This window comes from Babylonia areolata, chromosome 23 (assembly GCF_041734735.1).
Source record: "Babylonia areolata isolate BAREFJ2019XMU chromosome 23, ASM4173473v1, whole genome shotgun sequence".
Taxonomy (NCBI): domain Eukaryota; kingdom Metazoa; phylum Mollusca; class Gastropoda; order Neogastropoda; family Buccinidae; genus Babylonia; species Babylonia areolata.
This window is the reverse complement of record NC_134898.1, coordinates 26,998,056-27,013,729: the sequence shown is the minus strand read 5'-3', so window position 1 is coordinate 27,013,729 and position 15,674 is coordinate 26,998,056. Positions and strand designations below refer to the sequence as shown.

The 15,674-nt window shown below is 38.4% G+C and overlaps 1 protein-coding gene across 1 annotated transcript; it reads right to left on the bottom strand.

The window, feature by feature from the left end:
- Positions 1 to 8,639: 8,639 nt before the first annotated feature.
- On the bottom strand, positions 8,640 to 14,518 carry LOC143298088 (iron-sulfur cluster assembly scaffold protein IscU-like). Its single transcript, XM_076610770.1, has 5 exons — positions 14,386 to 14,518; positions 11,889 to 12,002; positions 11,427 to 11,537; positions 9,854 to 9,932; positions 8,640 to 9,462 (listed from the first exon to the last, which is right to left on the bottom strand). Exons 1-5 carry the CDS (start codon positions 14,479 to 14,481, stop codon positions 9,347 to 9,349), a joined length of 516 nt encoding a protein of 171 aa, XP_076466885.1. The 5' UTR covers positions 14,482 to 14,518; the 3' UTR covers positions 8,640 to 9,346.
- Between the last annotated feature and the right edge of the window lie 1,156 nt (positions 14,519 to 15,674).

The window sequence follows — 15,674 nt, the reverse complement described above, 5'->3', positions numbered from 1 at the left end:
GGTCGCCAGAGGAAAGCGTTTAGCGCGGTACAGTACTTGTGGCTGACTGCTGCCGCGCTGATGCTGTCCTATACCTCCGTTAGTAGGTCACTGCGGCTGATGACAGATACCGTACAGAAAATAAGTGAACTCTTTGGGGTCAAAAGGAAACAAACATTTTTAATTTCATCTATTATATACTAAAGTGGTAGAAAACGCAAATTTGCTTTTATGAATGTTTTACAGTTTCTTACCAGTCCTGACATTTCATAAAAAATGAAATCGGTATTATACCGACTGCAAAGGTGAATTTACGAAGGCAGCACGGGATCATTTAGTTCGTAAGAACAATCATGTTGACATTTTACGCAATGGACAACTTGGAAATACTTCATGCTCTGCTTATTAACGTGTAGTATATGAATGTCTCAATATCTGTTAACCAGGTTTGTTTCAATGAACATCATGTTGTTGGAGCACTGTCCAGACAATTAATTCAGGGAAAGCATGGAAGGCAGATGATGGCAAAATCGACCAGCATCATGTCTTGATGTAAAAAGAACGGTATGAAATGTATATTTTTCTTTGGAAATGAAGCGGCATTTGCAAATGTGACTCACGAACCCTGGCGCAGCAGACACGTCAGTTTAGCGTGGGAAAGAAAATGTATCTGGCTGGAGTATGAAGGTGGCAAAATGAAGTGCATCAAATACTCATGAAGAGCAAAGACTGCGCGGAAAATGAAAATGGGTCAGTCTCTAGAATTTTGTTGGAAATGGGGGTCTCTCAGTCTGATTCAGTATAAACATGTGTTTACAATGATTATTCAAATGTTTCACATGTTATTAGGATTGCAATTCATTAGAGAAATGTTTGCAACAATTTTGTGAGAAGAGGGTTTGTTCTTGTGTCTTAAATGTGTTGAAATTTATTAAAAACATCCAAAATTTCGGCGCCATTTTGTGACATGGCAATGTGTCTGAACATGAAGTGGTCAGAAACAAATAAGTGCAAACCTGATTAAAATCCAGTACATACAGACCTGATCTATATTCATTCGTTGCGATAATAAAACATTGATCATCAGTAAAAATGGTACATTAAGTTTGAAATATTACGCAAAAAACCAGCGTGACAGACGTAAACAACCCGTTCCTCTTGACGTATTTTTATTCATTCAAAGGCAAGCACATTCATAAATACACTACACGTTCTTTACTTGCAACAGGTGGTCAACACATCTATCATCTGCAGCACATACACTCATTTTCTGGAGAGAAAAAAAATGTCTACTCAACTATTTAAATGCAATCGACGTCGTATATTAATTTTCAGTTCTGTTTTTCTGTGTTACTTCTGTGCATGTAAACGACCCAATAAAAATATACATGTAAACAAAATTAGAACTGTTTCCACATAAATCATGCGGATTCATCGTGGGAAAGCGTAAATCGGTTTGACAAACATCCTTCAATCGTGTGTGTTGCTATATTTAAAAAAAACCAAAAAAAATGTGTCTATTAATATCGTCGTTGTTATGGTTTGTTTGTACATTTATCTCTGATCCGATTAAGTTTAGACACAATCACTGTTTCTGACACGTGGCGAGATGCGGTAATATTCGGATACTGACGTAAGATTTCGAACCAAGTCAACGCATGTAGTTCAGCCGTCTAGGACTAGGAAGATCATGGATGGGACAAGCAGAAGACACAATCCAGCTAGTATGCCGACTACAAGACCTGAAAGAAACAAAAGAATGGGAGAAAAACCCCAAAAACCTCAACCATCTATTCAACACAGTCATTTCACCCACTCTAGGAAGACATTGTCGGGAATGGCCAGAGGGCAAAACTGATGCGGAAGTGAAGCTACTCATAGAAGAAAACAGTAAAGAAGAGGACATCATCATATACACAGATGGCTCAGTCACCAAAGACCAGTCTGGTTGGGGATTCACTGCGAAACAAAATGGGAAAACAATTTGGGAAGAGAATGCTGCCTACAAAGTCACAACCTCCAGCCTAACGATGGAAGTTGAAGCTGCGACACATGCCCTCCAGTGGCTATCGTCCATCCATACGCCCGGAAACCAACATGCCATGATTCTAACCGACTCAATGAACCTCATACAGAAAATTGAAAACGGAATGGGAAGCCCAGAGTGGCATAAGGCAATGCGCAACTTTCAGATTAAAAAACTCACATGGTCATACTGCCCGGGACATGCAGGTGTTAAGGGAAATGAGCGAGCTGACAGACTTACTGGTAACGCAACACCAACGGACGGCCTACATCTAGGAAAATCGGAAATCCTCAGAAAAATCAAAGAATACCAAAAAGAACAGGTACAAGGCCATCACACCATCGATCGCCTCAAAGAAATAAAAGCAGAGAGAGGGAGCGGCCGCAAGTCTAACATGAAAGGTAGAGCACGATGCTTTGCAAATCAAACAAATATCGGCATCATTTCCAAACCAACATTGCGCAAATTTCTTCAACGACAGAGTCTCTGTGGGCCTTTCCAAATACAATAGACTGAGCAACACACTAGACGCCACGTTTTTGGCATCAGAGATCTTTTCCCATCCCTCTTGCGGCCAGTCAGTGGCAGCCTCTGTGCGTGTGTGTATGTGTGTTTGTGTGGATGTGTGGGTCTGTGCTTTTGAGTGCGTTTGTGAATGCGCGAGAGTGTAAGTGTACACAAGTGTCAGGAGAGATCTGTGTACGTGTGTGTGTGTGTGTGTGTGTGTGTGTGTGTGTGTGTGTGAGAGAGGAGGTCGGAGTGCGGGGGGAGGTGGGGTAGAGGATGAGGTATGTGAGTATATGCATGCCTACACTGTGGGAGCAACAGGATATTGGAACGTATATCTATCTATCTATCTATCTATCTATCTATCTATATATATATATATCTTTGTATATATGTGTGTGGGGTTGGGGTTGGGAGATATGGGCGTATGTGTGTGTGCTTGTACAAGTAAGTGTTCATCTCTGTGAGTGTGTGTTTGTGTGTGTGTATGTGTGTGTGTGCCGTGGAAGCTGCGATACGTAGACTAGAAATGAGTGTGTGGAGGAGGGGGGTAGAGGAAGTGCAAGGTAATGTGTGTGTGTGTGTGTGTGTGTGTGTGTGTGTGTGTGTGTGTGTTGGAGCTCATGTACGTTTATATGTATTTGACTGTGCTTTCATATCTGTGAAACTGCATGTTTGGTGCATTTCTGTTGTGCATGTGTGGGTGTGTGTGTGAATGTGTGTCTTCATGTTTTACATTTATTCGCTTATTTATCACCATTGTTGCCTTATTTATTTTTTTTATTTTTTTTTTAAAATTATTATCATTTTATTAGTATTACTATTATTATTACTACTACCTTTTTCTATATTATAATTATTATTCATTTATTTATGTAAGTTTATCTATTATTTATTCCCCCGTTTTTGTTTGTTTGTTTGTTTGTTGTTTTTTTGTTTTTGTTTTTTGTTTTTTTTGTTTTTTGTTTGTTTGTTTTTTTCTCAAGGCCTGACTAAGCGCGTTGGGTTACGCTGCTGGTCAGGCATCTGCTTGGCAGATGTGGTGTAGCGTATATGGTTTGTCCGAACGCAGTGACGCCTCCTTGAGCAACTGAAACTGAAAAGTTCAGTAAGACTATTTTCAGTTGAAGACTTGTTGCGTCAAAAGTTCCAAACAACAAAGTTCAAAGTAGAAAATCACCGCCTTAAATTACCTTGATTTTGGCTTTTGCTGTCTGGTGAAGTTTTATCACGAAATGATGTAGTTTATCAGTTCACAAGACAGACGAAGTGTGGAACGAAAAAATTTGTTGTATCCGAAAAATGTCAGTCCCTACACGCTTATTGTTTTGCAAAATTTGATTAAAACAGCCACATTTTACATCACACAAGTTCTGAAAAACCAAAGTATACATTGACTGTGAATTAATTTCTTAAAATTAATTAAGTTTGAAGCATTTCACGTTTAGTAGTGCTTGAGATGAAGTCAGGTGTCACATTCGGACACGGAACACATGTTCTTTGGTTCTGCTTAACACAGATAATAAAATTCTTTATTTTTATTTGTTGTTTGTTGTTGTTATTGTTGTTGTTGTTGTTTGTTTTTGTTTTTTCTCAAAGTCTTACTTTTATTACATTTTGTTTTTCTGCAACCCTACATATTTGTTCACTGTGAGGATCACGCTAATCAGTTTTCTGTTGACTGACCGAATAGAAAGATACAAAGAATCCGGTGTTTTGATCACAATTCTTCAGATAAAGAGGAAAACTCTTGTCAAGTGATATAAATAATACATTTCCCATTTCATAATAAGATGAACGGTAGTACTTTAAACAGTTAAACACTGGGGAGAATTGATGTGAAAATGGAGTGCCTGCAGTGTTTCTGATAAATAAAATCATCCAGGGTGGGGGAGTTAGTTCAGGTATTTTGGGTTCCATGTTACATATGTCATAAGGTTTTAGGTAATCATTAATAAAATACATAATTTTGCACAGGCTTTGTTTGAATGCACTGCACTGGCTAAGGATCGCATGATAGATTCATTACTATCATTATTATAAATCCAGTAATTCAAACATCTGCGTTGGAAAAGTTAGTTTAGGTAACTTGGATTCAATGTTACACGTGTTACAACAAAGTTTTACATAATCATTAATAAAATTTATGATCGATTGTTATCATTATGATTATTATTTATATCCCACGCTAAATCGACGTCTACTGCGCCAGGGTTCGTGAGTCACATTTGCAAATACCGCTTCATTTCCAAAGAAAAATATGTATTTCATACCGTTCTTTTCACATCAAGACATGATGTTCAATTTTGCCATCATCTGCCCTCTATACTTTCCCAATTTATATTCTGGACAGAGCGCCGATAATGTTCATTGAAACCGAACCGGGTTAACACATATTTAGATATTTATATTCTTCACGTTAATAAGCGGAGCATGGAGTATATCCGGTCCACGTTGTGCATTGCGTAAAATATCAACAAAATTGTACTTACGAACTAAATGATCCCGTGCTGCCTTCGTAAATTCACCTTTGCAGTCGGTATAATACCGATTTCATTCTTTATGATATGTCATGAATGGTAGGAAACTGGAAAACATTCATAAAAGCGGATTTGCGTCTTCTACCACTCAAGTATAAAATACATGAAATTGAAAATGTTTATTTCCTTTTGACCCCAAAGAGCTCTGTTCCTAGCTTACTGTTCAGAATCAGTTGTCTGCCGCAGTGACCTGCTCACAGATCAGCATCAGCGCGGCAGCAGTCAGTCACATGTACTGTACCGCGCTGAACGCTTTCCTCTAGCGACCCCTTATACCGCGCTTGGGTAACCTTCGCCTGTGCTTGCCTTGCGACTCTTTGTAAGGCGCTCTCACACAGGCAGAAGTAATAAAAATATTCGATTCTGGACATTAAAAATCAAAATCTACTGATGTTCCCGCCTCCCAATAGTGGTCAACTTTATATCAGTGTGATCAGTATGATTTATTCTATTTTATCGTAAAAAGAACGGTTTTGTTGCAGACATTTTGACCTAACGCAAATTTTAATCTAAATTTCCTGGCCTAAAAGGCTGTGAATCCAAATTGACACGACTCTGGGGGCAACTTTTGCGCCTTTCTTTACCCGCTCAGCTGTTTCGCATAAAACTTTGTAACACAAATTTAGTTTTGTTGTTTCTCCACTTCAGTCCTTCTCAGATAACAAGAAGTAGTCAATGAATCGACATTCATGTTCACTTGGCAAAAACACAAGGTCGGAATGCCGTCGGTACACTCTTACCCCAAATACTGAGAAATAATATAACTAATAAAGATACCATATAAGAATAGAATAACAGATAATAATAATAATAATAATAATAATGATGATGATGATGATGATGATGACGATGATAATGATAATAATAATAATGATAGTCATCATCATCATCATCACTATGATCATCATCATTGCTAAATAAGAACAAAAGCAAATTAAGCATTTTTTTTTTCTGTGTCTGAAGTTCTGGTAAAAATGTAGTCATGCACGCACTTCAAGTCATGGATTATTGATACAATTGCTTGTGTGTCAGTTTCAGTGCTTTTCATCAATTCAGTCGTTCTGTTTGCATTAGCCCCCAGTTAAGTCAGGTTGGACATAAGGAATGTAACAGCAACTAAAGTTTTAGTTAAGACTATCAAATCATGTTGACATCCACACGTATGGAACACCACACCTGCTTATGAATTTTTTTTTTTTTTAAAGGGGGCGAGGGGGGTGAGGGGACGGTTGCTGATGGCTGACCCAATCATACACACACATCCACATAGTTTTGAAACAAACTCTTCCATTCACCTCCTCTTAGTCATGTGTGCAGCTGGCATGTTTCTTCAGTCTACATACTCTTTTGGGGGAAGGCCCTGAGTCTGCTGTTCAGGGGGGAGGCCCAAAAGAGCCTGCTGTTGTTAGTGTGAAGATGCCAATATCTGTTTGATCAGTAATGGCTCTTGTTCTTCCTTTCAAGTTAAATTTGCAGCTGCTTCCTCTCTCCACTGCTTTTTCTGTGAGGCGATCGAGTGTGGTGGACTCTTTTTTTTTTCTTTTCTTCTTCTCCTTATGGCTTGAGATCTCCTTTGTGTATGGGAGAGGGAAGTCTGTTCAAATATTAATGCCACTGGTTGATATATCTGATATACTTTAATACATGATTTTGTTATTAGCTAGAGGAATAAACCAGATGACTGTAGTATTTGTTTTGTTGTGCATGAAAAAGAAGAAACTAAAAACTGATTTTTGTGCAGAGAAATACATCTCTCATTTACAAGAAGTTCATGAACCTAACAAACTTCATTATAGCAATCCAATTTAAGCTGGACACGATGAAAGATTATGCCCTACATGTCATAATTATGTCTGTGATTTGAGATTAATATCATTTCATTATGGCCTTTTCCAAGTATTTTATGACAGGGCTTGCTTTCCCAATGCTTTCTTCGACCAAAGTTGCTTTACATCTTTTGTAAACTGGCGTCATCAAAATCAAAAGAACTGATGCTTTCCATTTTAATATGTGAAGATGAGAAATCTGTCAGAGAGACAATTAGTTTGAAATCTGCAATAACTTTATGTCAAGTCCAGTTTCAAGCACTATGTACAAAGATTGTACAGATGTTGGAGGTTTTCTTCATGTTTTTCATTGATTTTACATATCATTTTATGTTTTAATTGTAAGCATGTTTTGTTTTTTTTAATGAAAGGGGGTGCAGAAATATTCTTGGTAACATGTGGGAAGGTACTGGAGAGTCAGAGAAAAGGATTAATGATAGTATTACCCTGTTTGGGTTTTTTCTTTGTATCTTATGAATGATTTACAAGACCACAATTCTTTTCACATGTGTGCATGCGCATTTCATGCAAGTACCCGCACATATACACCTGCTCTTTCACTAGCTCTTTCTTTCTTTCTTCCCTTGACACATACAACACAGGTAGATGAAGAAGAAAATTAAAAACAACTTGTCTTGTAGAGCTGATATGTTTTAATAAACCAGCACTGGACACAAACAAACAATTTGAGTATACACCTGTATAGAAAAATCCAGAGTATTGGACACAAACAAACAATCTGAGTATATACCTGTATAGCAAAATCCAGAGTATTGATTTTAACATCATCATTGAAAAACTATATTCTGAAATTCAGTAACGTTTGCTTTGATTTTACAATCAGGTCTGTGTTGAGTACCCGCTGTATTCAGGACACAGAAATGGAGCAATGGCCAACCTGGGATGCAATTTGAACATCCAACAACACGCCAGAGTGATGGGACAGAAATCCTAGTGGTTAGTATATATATAGAACCTCCATCCTGACAGTCTGTGGGGTCAGTGATTCGAACCCCAGCAGTGGCTGGTAAGGTAACAACAGAGATCTCTGAGGTCAAAATATGCACAGACCTGCAGGTGCCTCCCCCTCCAATCTCCCATCATGTTTACCATACACTTGCAGAAGATTTTTCACACATGACTGATCCCGTTAACCTGGTTAGCATTTGATAGATAACAGCAGAAAGGGCATACCCTTCCTGCACAGTGTATCAGAATAGTATCGGTTGGGGAGAGTAACATATTATTCTGTATTATCAGCTTTCCACAGACCTTCTTTACAGGTAACCATTGATCTCTTTTCTCAATATTCCACAGCCCTTCCTCAGTGTTAGCAAAAGAATACCTTAAAAGGTGAAATAATGCAGCGTACACAGTTACAGAGCTGTCAAAAGAGAAAGATATGATTTTCTGCTCTGACTTTGGCCAGCCAGCCAGAATACATCATCTCATGCACTGGTGAGGTTTTCTCAGTCTGTCTGGAGCTGTTCAGGACAGTCCAAAAATGGAAGAGGCAAGGGGTTGGTGACATTTCTGTGACCTCTCTGAAGTGGTTGGTTGTAGAGAGACTGTCTCCTGGGCTGTCCCAAGGTTTTCTCTCAGGGATCTTTCAGAAGTACTTTATTACTATATTGCTGATATATGCAGATCTAAGTTTCTTCTTCTTCGTTTGTGGGCTGCAACTCCCACATTCACTCGTATGTACACAAGTGGGCTTTTACATGTATGGCCGTTGCCCCCCCCCACCCCCCAACCCCGCCATGTAGGCAGCCATACTCCATTTTCAGGGGTAGATCTAAGTTTCAAAAACAGAAGGCTACAGAAAATTGCCAATCAGAATGCCTGTTATTATTATTATTTTTAAAAATTTAACCTGTATTTCTTGATTCAGTTTGTATCGAAAAAAATCACAGTTCTCACACACTGATATTTATCACATTTTCTTGAGTCATACACTGATTTAAAGTAGAGCTTATTACTATTAGAAACACTGTACAATTACTCTGATCAAGAAATGAATTTCAAAGAGTCAAAAAACAAACTAATAAGAAAAAGAACAAAAAGAACTATGACTAAATACAGTGCAAAATCAAGCCAAATACTGAAATTGGGATTGAATATTCACAATAAAGACAAACAACAACAAAAAAAGGAAGAGAGAAAAGAAAAAAAAAATCTAATAAATGTCTACATACAGGCAGAAATCTTTATGAGAGAAGCTATTAAAAAAAATTAAAAAAGAAAAAAAAAGAAAGAAAAAGAAAGAAAAAAAGGCCAGATCCAGCAAGATTTTTCACTGATCACAGACAGACTGGCCAGTTCTAACTCTTTACACAAAATATACACGTTTAGCCACAACGTTCCTGAAGGCAGTTTGTACCAGTTTGTCATTCTCTTGCAGGTTATGCACACAGTGTTCTGTGGCCTAACTGGACACCTTTTGTTGCTTCAGACCCCGAGGTGGACTCCTAGTTCTTTATTTCGTGTTTATACATTTCTGCCGCATCAGACACTGTGTTGGAATCCTTCTGATTCTTTATTTTGTAGTCATTCAGAGCAGCTTTGATCGCATCTTCTGCCAGCACTGGAACAAAAAAGATGAAATAACAAATTGGTGATTTCAGACACACAAATACGATTTTTAGATGTATATTATATTCCACACATAACATACTATCAGTTCTGCAAGTACATATGCATGTGTATGAACACACACACACACACACACACACACACACACACACACACACACATTGACATACACACACTCTGACATACATACAGACAATCATCTCGCTACTTTTGAAATTAGAAACATAGCTGGAAAAGGGTTATTGCATAGACTCACTTTGTTCACACATGCAAGCCAATTAAAATCAATTATAAGTGTAAAATACATCATTACCTGCACATAAAGTCACACACATTCACACAACATCCCTCACAACCCCACCCCCACCCCCCCACACACGTACTTGAGCAGTGCAGCTTGACTGGAGGCAATGCCAACTCTTTGGCGATGTCCGTGTTCTTGATGTTCAGAGCCTCATCCATCTGAAACCACAAGGAGAACAATACACAATGGTCAACTGACACTGAAGTTGTTTCTCTCTTTAAAATTACTGTATGTGATTGTGTTCACCGTCTACTTTTCATAATAAATTCTAAAATGTTTAAAAATCATCAAGAAAAACAACAAACAAACAAACAAAACAAAACAAAAAACCAAAACAAACCCACTGCTCTTCAAGATGAAACACTGTGTGAAAAGCATGTGTGACAAAAAACCCTAAAAAAACCCCAGCGTTTTCAAAGAAATAAAATGTGAGTTTTGGACAACAGAAACTATTTCACAAGAAACAAAAACTGATTTTCTTTTGCTTTGCTTTAATCAAAATGTTTACATCGTACGGTATACAGACTGATGACTGAATGGTGTGAAAAGTAGCTCCAGTAGAATGTTGTGCTTCTTCTTCTTCCACTTAACGACCAACATCAGTATGCTGATGAAAATTGTCGTGTTGTGGGAGGTTTTTGTTGGGCGCAACTTAGCTGGGCTACCAAGGGATGTTCTGTTAACTGATAGGGGAGATGGGGCACAGTCCACCCGACCAGCACAGCCCTAGCCTTCTACGACACTACTTACCAGTGGTGAAAAAAGAAAGAAAAAAAAAGTGGGGGTGGGTGGACTTGCTGGCTGGTGGAGCGTGGGGGGTGGGGGGGACATTAACAGAGGTGTTGGAAGGTAGTGGGGTGGTGGTGGTAAGTCTACTCTGTTGTGTCACAGGCAGGAGGCGAGTCTGGACTTGAAGCAGTCCAGCGACTTGGCTGTGACAACCTCCTGGGGCAGTGTATTCCATTCCGGGATGGGATGGGGAAACAAAGACATCTGTCTGTACTGCATCATGCAGGCAGGGATGTCGTAGTTGCAGGTGTTGTTTTTTTCAGGAGCTCAGCCTGCTGTCTGATGGTGTTAGTAGGTAGACTGACTTGATGGAGGTGAAACCATGGTGGAACTTGTAGAACATCCCCAGGTGATATTTTTTCCATCGGACTTGCAGAGGGTACCAGTTGAGGGAGCTAAGGATGGAGCTAAGACAAGATGTCTGTCGATGTCGGTTTGTGACCCATCTTGCTTAGTAAGAACATTTCAATTTTTTTCCAATTGTAATTCTATGGTTGAAATGTTTATTGTGAATCAGTAGCCAACACTGCGGTGCACAGACATTTTGGTGGGACAAATCAACATTGATAATCAAGCCAAGTTTAGTAGCAACTGATGGCATAGTTCTGAGAAAATTCTAACACTTAAGTTTACCTTGGACATACAGACACACAAAACATCTGAAACAAAGTGATCAGACAGACTCACTATCATTGAACAACAAATAATTTTTACAAACAACTGAAACAAGGCGACAAGAAAGACTCACTCTGCTTAAAAAACGACTGTCTAATAATTCTGGCTAGCTGTTGTAACAGACATAATATGCATTGTCAAACAGCAGTAGCAGACCGTGGGGTTACCAGACAACACGATTTTCTCACCGATTTGCCCTTGACCCATTCAGTAGCAAGAGAGCTTGAAGCGATGGCAGACCCACAACCAAATGTCTTGAACTTGGCATCCACAATCTTCCCATCATCATCCACCTTGATCTGAAAGAAATCATACCAAAAAAACCAAGGGCATTCTCAATCTCTTTCTGAAATAAAATTGTTTTGTGTGAACTGTATTATTTTTCTTCTTTGTTAATTCCAGATTTGGTGTCGAAAGACAAATTATTTCAACCCGGACAACAATTCAAGAAAAAAAATACTTTGTTTAAAGTTTACCATGGAAACACACACGTTTGTAAAATACATACATGCATACAGACAACTGATTCCTGGATATTACAAGGAATCACTTGGTTACACATGCGAGCAAAACAAACAAAACAAAAAAAGGGAAATATTATTTAATAAATTCATAAATAAATCTGCCTATGTTCTACATTATAATCATACCTGGAGCTTCATTACATCCCCACAGGCAGGAGCTCCGACGAGACCTGTTCCCACTGTCTTGTCGTTTTTGTCCATGGACCCAACATTTCGCGGGTTTTCATAGTGGTCCAAAACCTGAACACACAGATCACCTATTTGTCACTGTGACCATCACTGGAAAAGATCTATAAACTGTCACAGAGTACATTCATCTACTTTAACAAGTGACAATCACTAGAAAAGATCTATAAACTGTCACAGAGTACATTCATCTACTTTAACAAAGGCATTCATACGCTAAACAGGGCTAAGCTTCTACTGGCTATAAACAGGATGAACAAATCTCAGTAATTATCATATAACAAAGAGGAAAAAAATTCCAGTCCTAACAACCTGTTTCCAACATCAAAGCAAGTACTGGCTTCATGAATGAAACATGGACTAGTGATAGAAAAGAAGACAGTAAAACTAGTCCGAGTAGTCGTGCAAGTGAAACATGGTCTGATTTGAAAGACAAAAATGGAGTTTATAGAGGGGAAAAAATTCTAAGATTGCAACCATTCACACACACACACACACACACATTTTATACACCTATAAGTTTTGAAGTTGGAAAGTTATTCTCTTAGTTAGATTGTTAAGTTAATGTTGTGAATAGTACTGTTTTCATCCCTTTCCCTTCCCCTCCCTTTTTTTTTTCCTCCCCCCTCCTTTTTTTCATGTGTTTTTTTTCATGTCTAATATCACTTAATGTGGAGAGACACTAAATGAAATTGAACACACACAAAAGAAACCATTAATCAAAACTTAACATTTTATCTATCACATGACAAACAAAAGGGAAAAAGTGAATTCACATACTTTTTTTTCCAAAGGAAAAAAATTATTGTAAAAGAGAAAGAGAGAGAGAGAGAGAGAGAGAGAGAGAGAGAGAGAGAGAGAGAGAAACATAAAAAAATGGCTACATGATGAAAACAACAGAGATCATCCACAAGTGTCAGTTGATGTGCAATATTTTCTGAGAAAAACAAATATGTTAACATCTTAAAAATATTATATCGAAATAAATCACGAATAGCAGCAATCTATAAAACTGGACATCATTACAAAAACATAATGTTAAAGGATATGAATTTTTTTTTTTTAATCTGCTCAATTTTGAAAATGAAAGATTAGTAGGCTTAATGCTTTTGTGATAATTTGACACTACATTGATCAAGTAATGGAGATATATGGCTACCCATGTCCAGTTTTACCACCTCCCTCTCTCTCTCTCTCTCTCTCTCTCTAGCCTATATATATATATTTTTTTTTTTTTTTTTTTTTTAAGATGAAAACATATGCCACTCATTTGTGGCTGGTCAAAGCTTTTGGTTTAGATTCTATAATTTTTAAAAGTGTCTTCAGGGGACTTTTTGCCAGCTGATTCATCTATGGACGACAAAATACTTAAAAACTGACATCTTTTATTAAGTTATTGATGTTTTTCATTGATTTCATGACAAGACATATAAACAGACAAATCATTTACAACAATTTATTTATCAATTTTATCTACTTCAATTCTAGTATGGAAACTTCCACAAAATATATCTTATAATGATTTTCTTCTTGTAATTTTTCTTCTCTCAAGCACATTCACCCTCAAGCCTGCCCTTCCTGAATCCTTTTTTTTTTCTTTCAAATCACACAAAGTTTGTAATTATTCTACAAGTACAATACCCAGGTTTCAGTATGATGTCATTATTCATCAAACTTGATTTATTCCACATACACTGCCTGAGACTGATAAAGATTTTTTTAAGTCCGAGACAAGAGTAGACTGCATGCATTTTTGCACACATGGTGGTGGTCACTGGAACAGGTACTGGTACAGTATTTGGGACAAAAATTAAGCCTTCCAGCCTTTCCACGCCCCTTCTTGGTATTTTAGTTTGGTTTTAGGGCTTGCATATGAATGCTAATTTGCCTAAATAGTTATTCATCAAAGTCATATTTCTGCAGTTGAATCACTCGTTCACTTCAAGAAGATTTTTGAACTGCTTAATATTTTTTGCTGATTTCGTTACGTTTAACAGTGCATTCCAACCTTTAACAACTTTGTTGCTGAAAGATGATTTGCAGATATTAGTCCTGCAAAACTGGGTATAAATGTTAGTATTTGAGTTTCTGGTCATATCAGACTTATAAGCTGAGAAAAAAGTGATAGGGCCAATCTCATCAATTTTGTTAGTCACTTGGTAATTTCTTCCATTAAAGGTGAATCATGTTACAGTTACTGAAGATGACTTTTCAAATGATACAAATTAAAAGAAGTGAGGCTGCGTTAATCCTATGACTGATGTCCAAATCAAATTGACAAGTTTCATAACACAGTTTTCTGAACAAAACTCCACGTGGAGCAGGCAAACGTATCTGCCAGCCAATCGACACAAAAAAACCCCAGCAAGTTCTTAGCGTAAGCTGAAATCGTTTGACATAACAACTCTTGACAGCTGTATAAAGAAATGTACTTTACGTTTTTGTGATACAAAACGGATGGGACAAAAGCCCCAGATTCCAAGGTGGTGGTCAGTGCTTTTCCTGCAGCCCTCGCTCCCCGAAACAACGCCATGTTTATGTTTTTCACTCTGACCTTGACTTTAGTTTTGAAACGGACCTTCGAGGTTGCACACCACATATTCAAACTGCAGGCAGTCTTGCCTCCGGACACACACACACACACACACACACACAAATAGGATGGACCTAACAAGTGGCCGTTGAACAACTCCAACCGAACAAACTTGACCTTAAGGGTGTAGGCGCCAATAGGTCGTTAAAACTCCAACAATCAAGTGGCTGCAGTTGGGGCCACTAAAACTGCCATCATGTCAGTGCCCCCGCACCGGCTTTACGTGTCGAGCGTGCTGACAATGTAGTAAACGCGCGCGCGCGCGTTCGTTTGTTCTGCAGTTTATTTCACCATCAGTGATATCAGACGATTAAAAAAAAAAAAAAAAAAAAAAAAGGTGGGGGAGGGGGGGGGGGGGGACAGAAAAGGTAGAAAACTTCCAAAAGATGCATTACTAACATATGCAGTTTCATTTAACCCCTAGGCTGCCTGCATGACGAGATAACTCGTCATGGCAAGCATGTATGCTTCGCTGCCTGCATGACGAGATAACTCGTCATCGAAATATTCTGACTTTTCCCTGGTTTACATTCACTTCCTTGGCAAAAATAGTGGTAGCTTTAGCCTGGGGAATCTCTCTAGATTCTATTCATAGCTAGAAACCCCATCTACGTCATGAAGCAGTCCTTTATTTGAACGTTTTGGTTGGGTCACTGTCCAAGTGTTTGCCTGACTTCTCTCCTCGCTCGCTCAACAAAATGTCGGACTGACGCCGTGCTCAAGACATGCGATCGTGACGAACTAAATCAACCATGATTTCTTTCTTTAGCTGATACTCAGAAAGAATTGAAGCGTAAATTCGAAGGAGAAGATAGAGATGAACATTTATAGGACGATCTGATAGAAAATAAATGAATAATGAAGAGAGTGGCCACGATGCGACTGTCAGTGAGTGATGCCGGCTGTACAGATCTTAGCAGACGACAGATGACCGAATTAGCAGCAGAGCGATGGTCTTGGCACGCAGCCAACGCGGTCTGATGAGAACTGAATCAAGTTACCGTGTGAGAGGGGTGAGGAGGAGGGGGGTGGAGACTGAGGGGGCGTGGCCTCACATCCATCTTATCACTTGGAGAAGTCACAATGTATTGTGTATCTATCTCTTAAAAAAAAAAAAAAATGTATATTGTGGT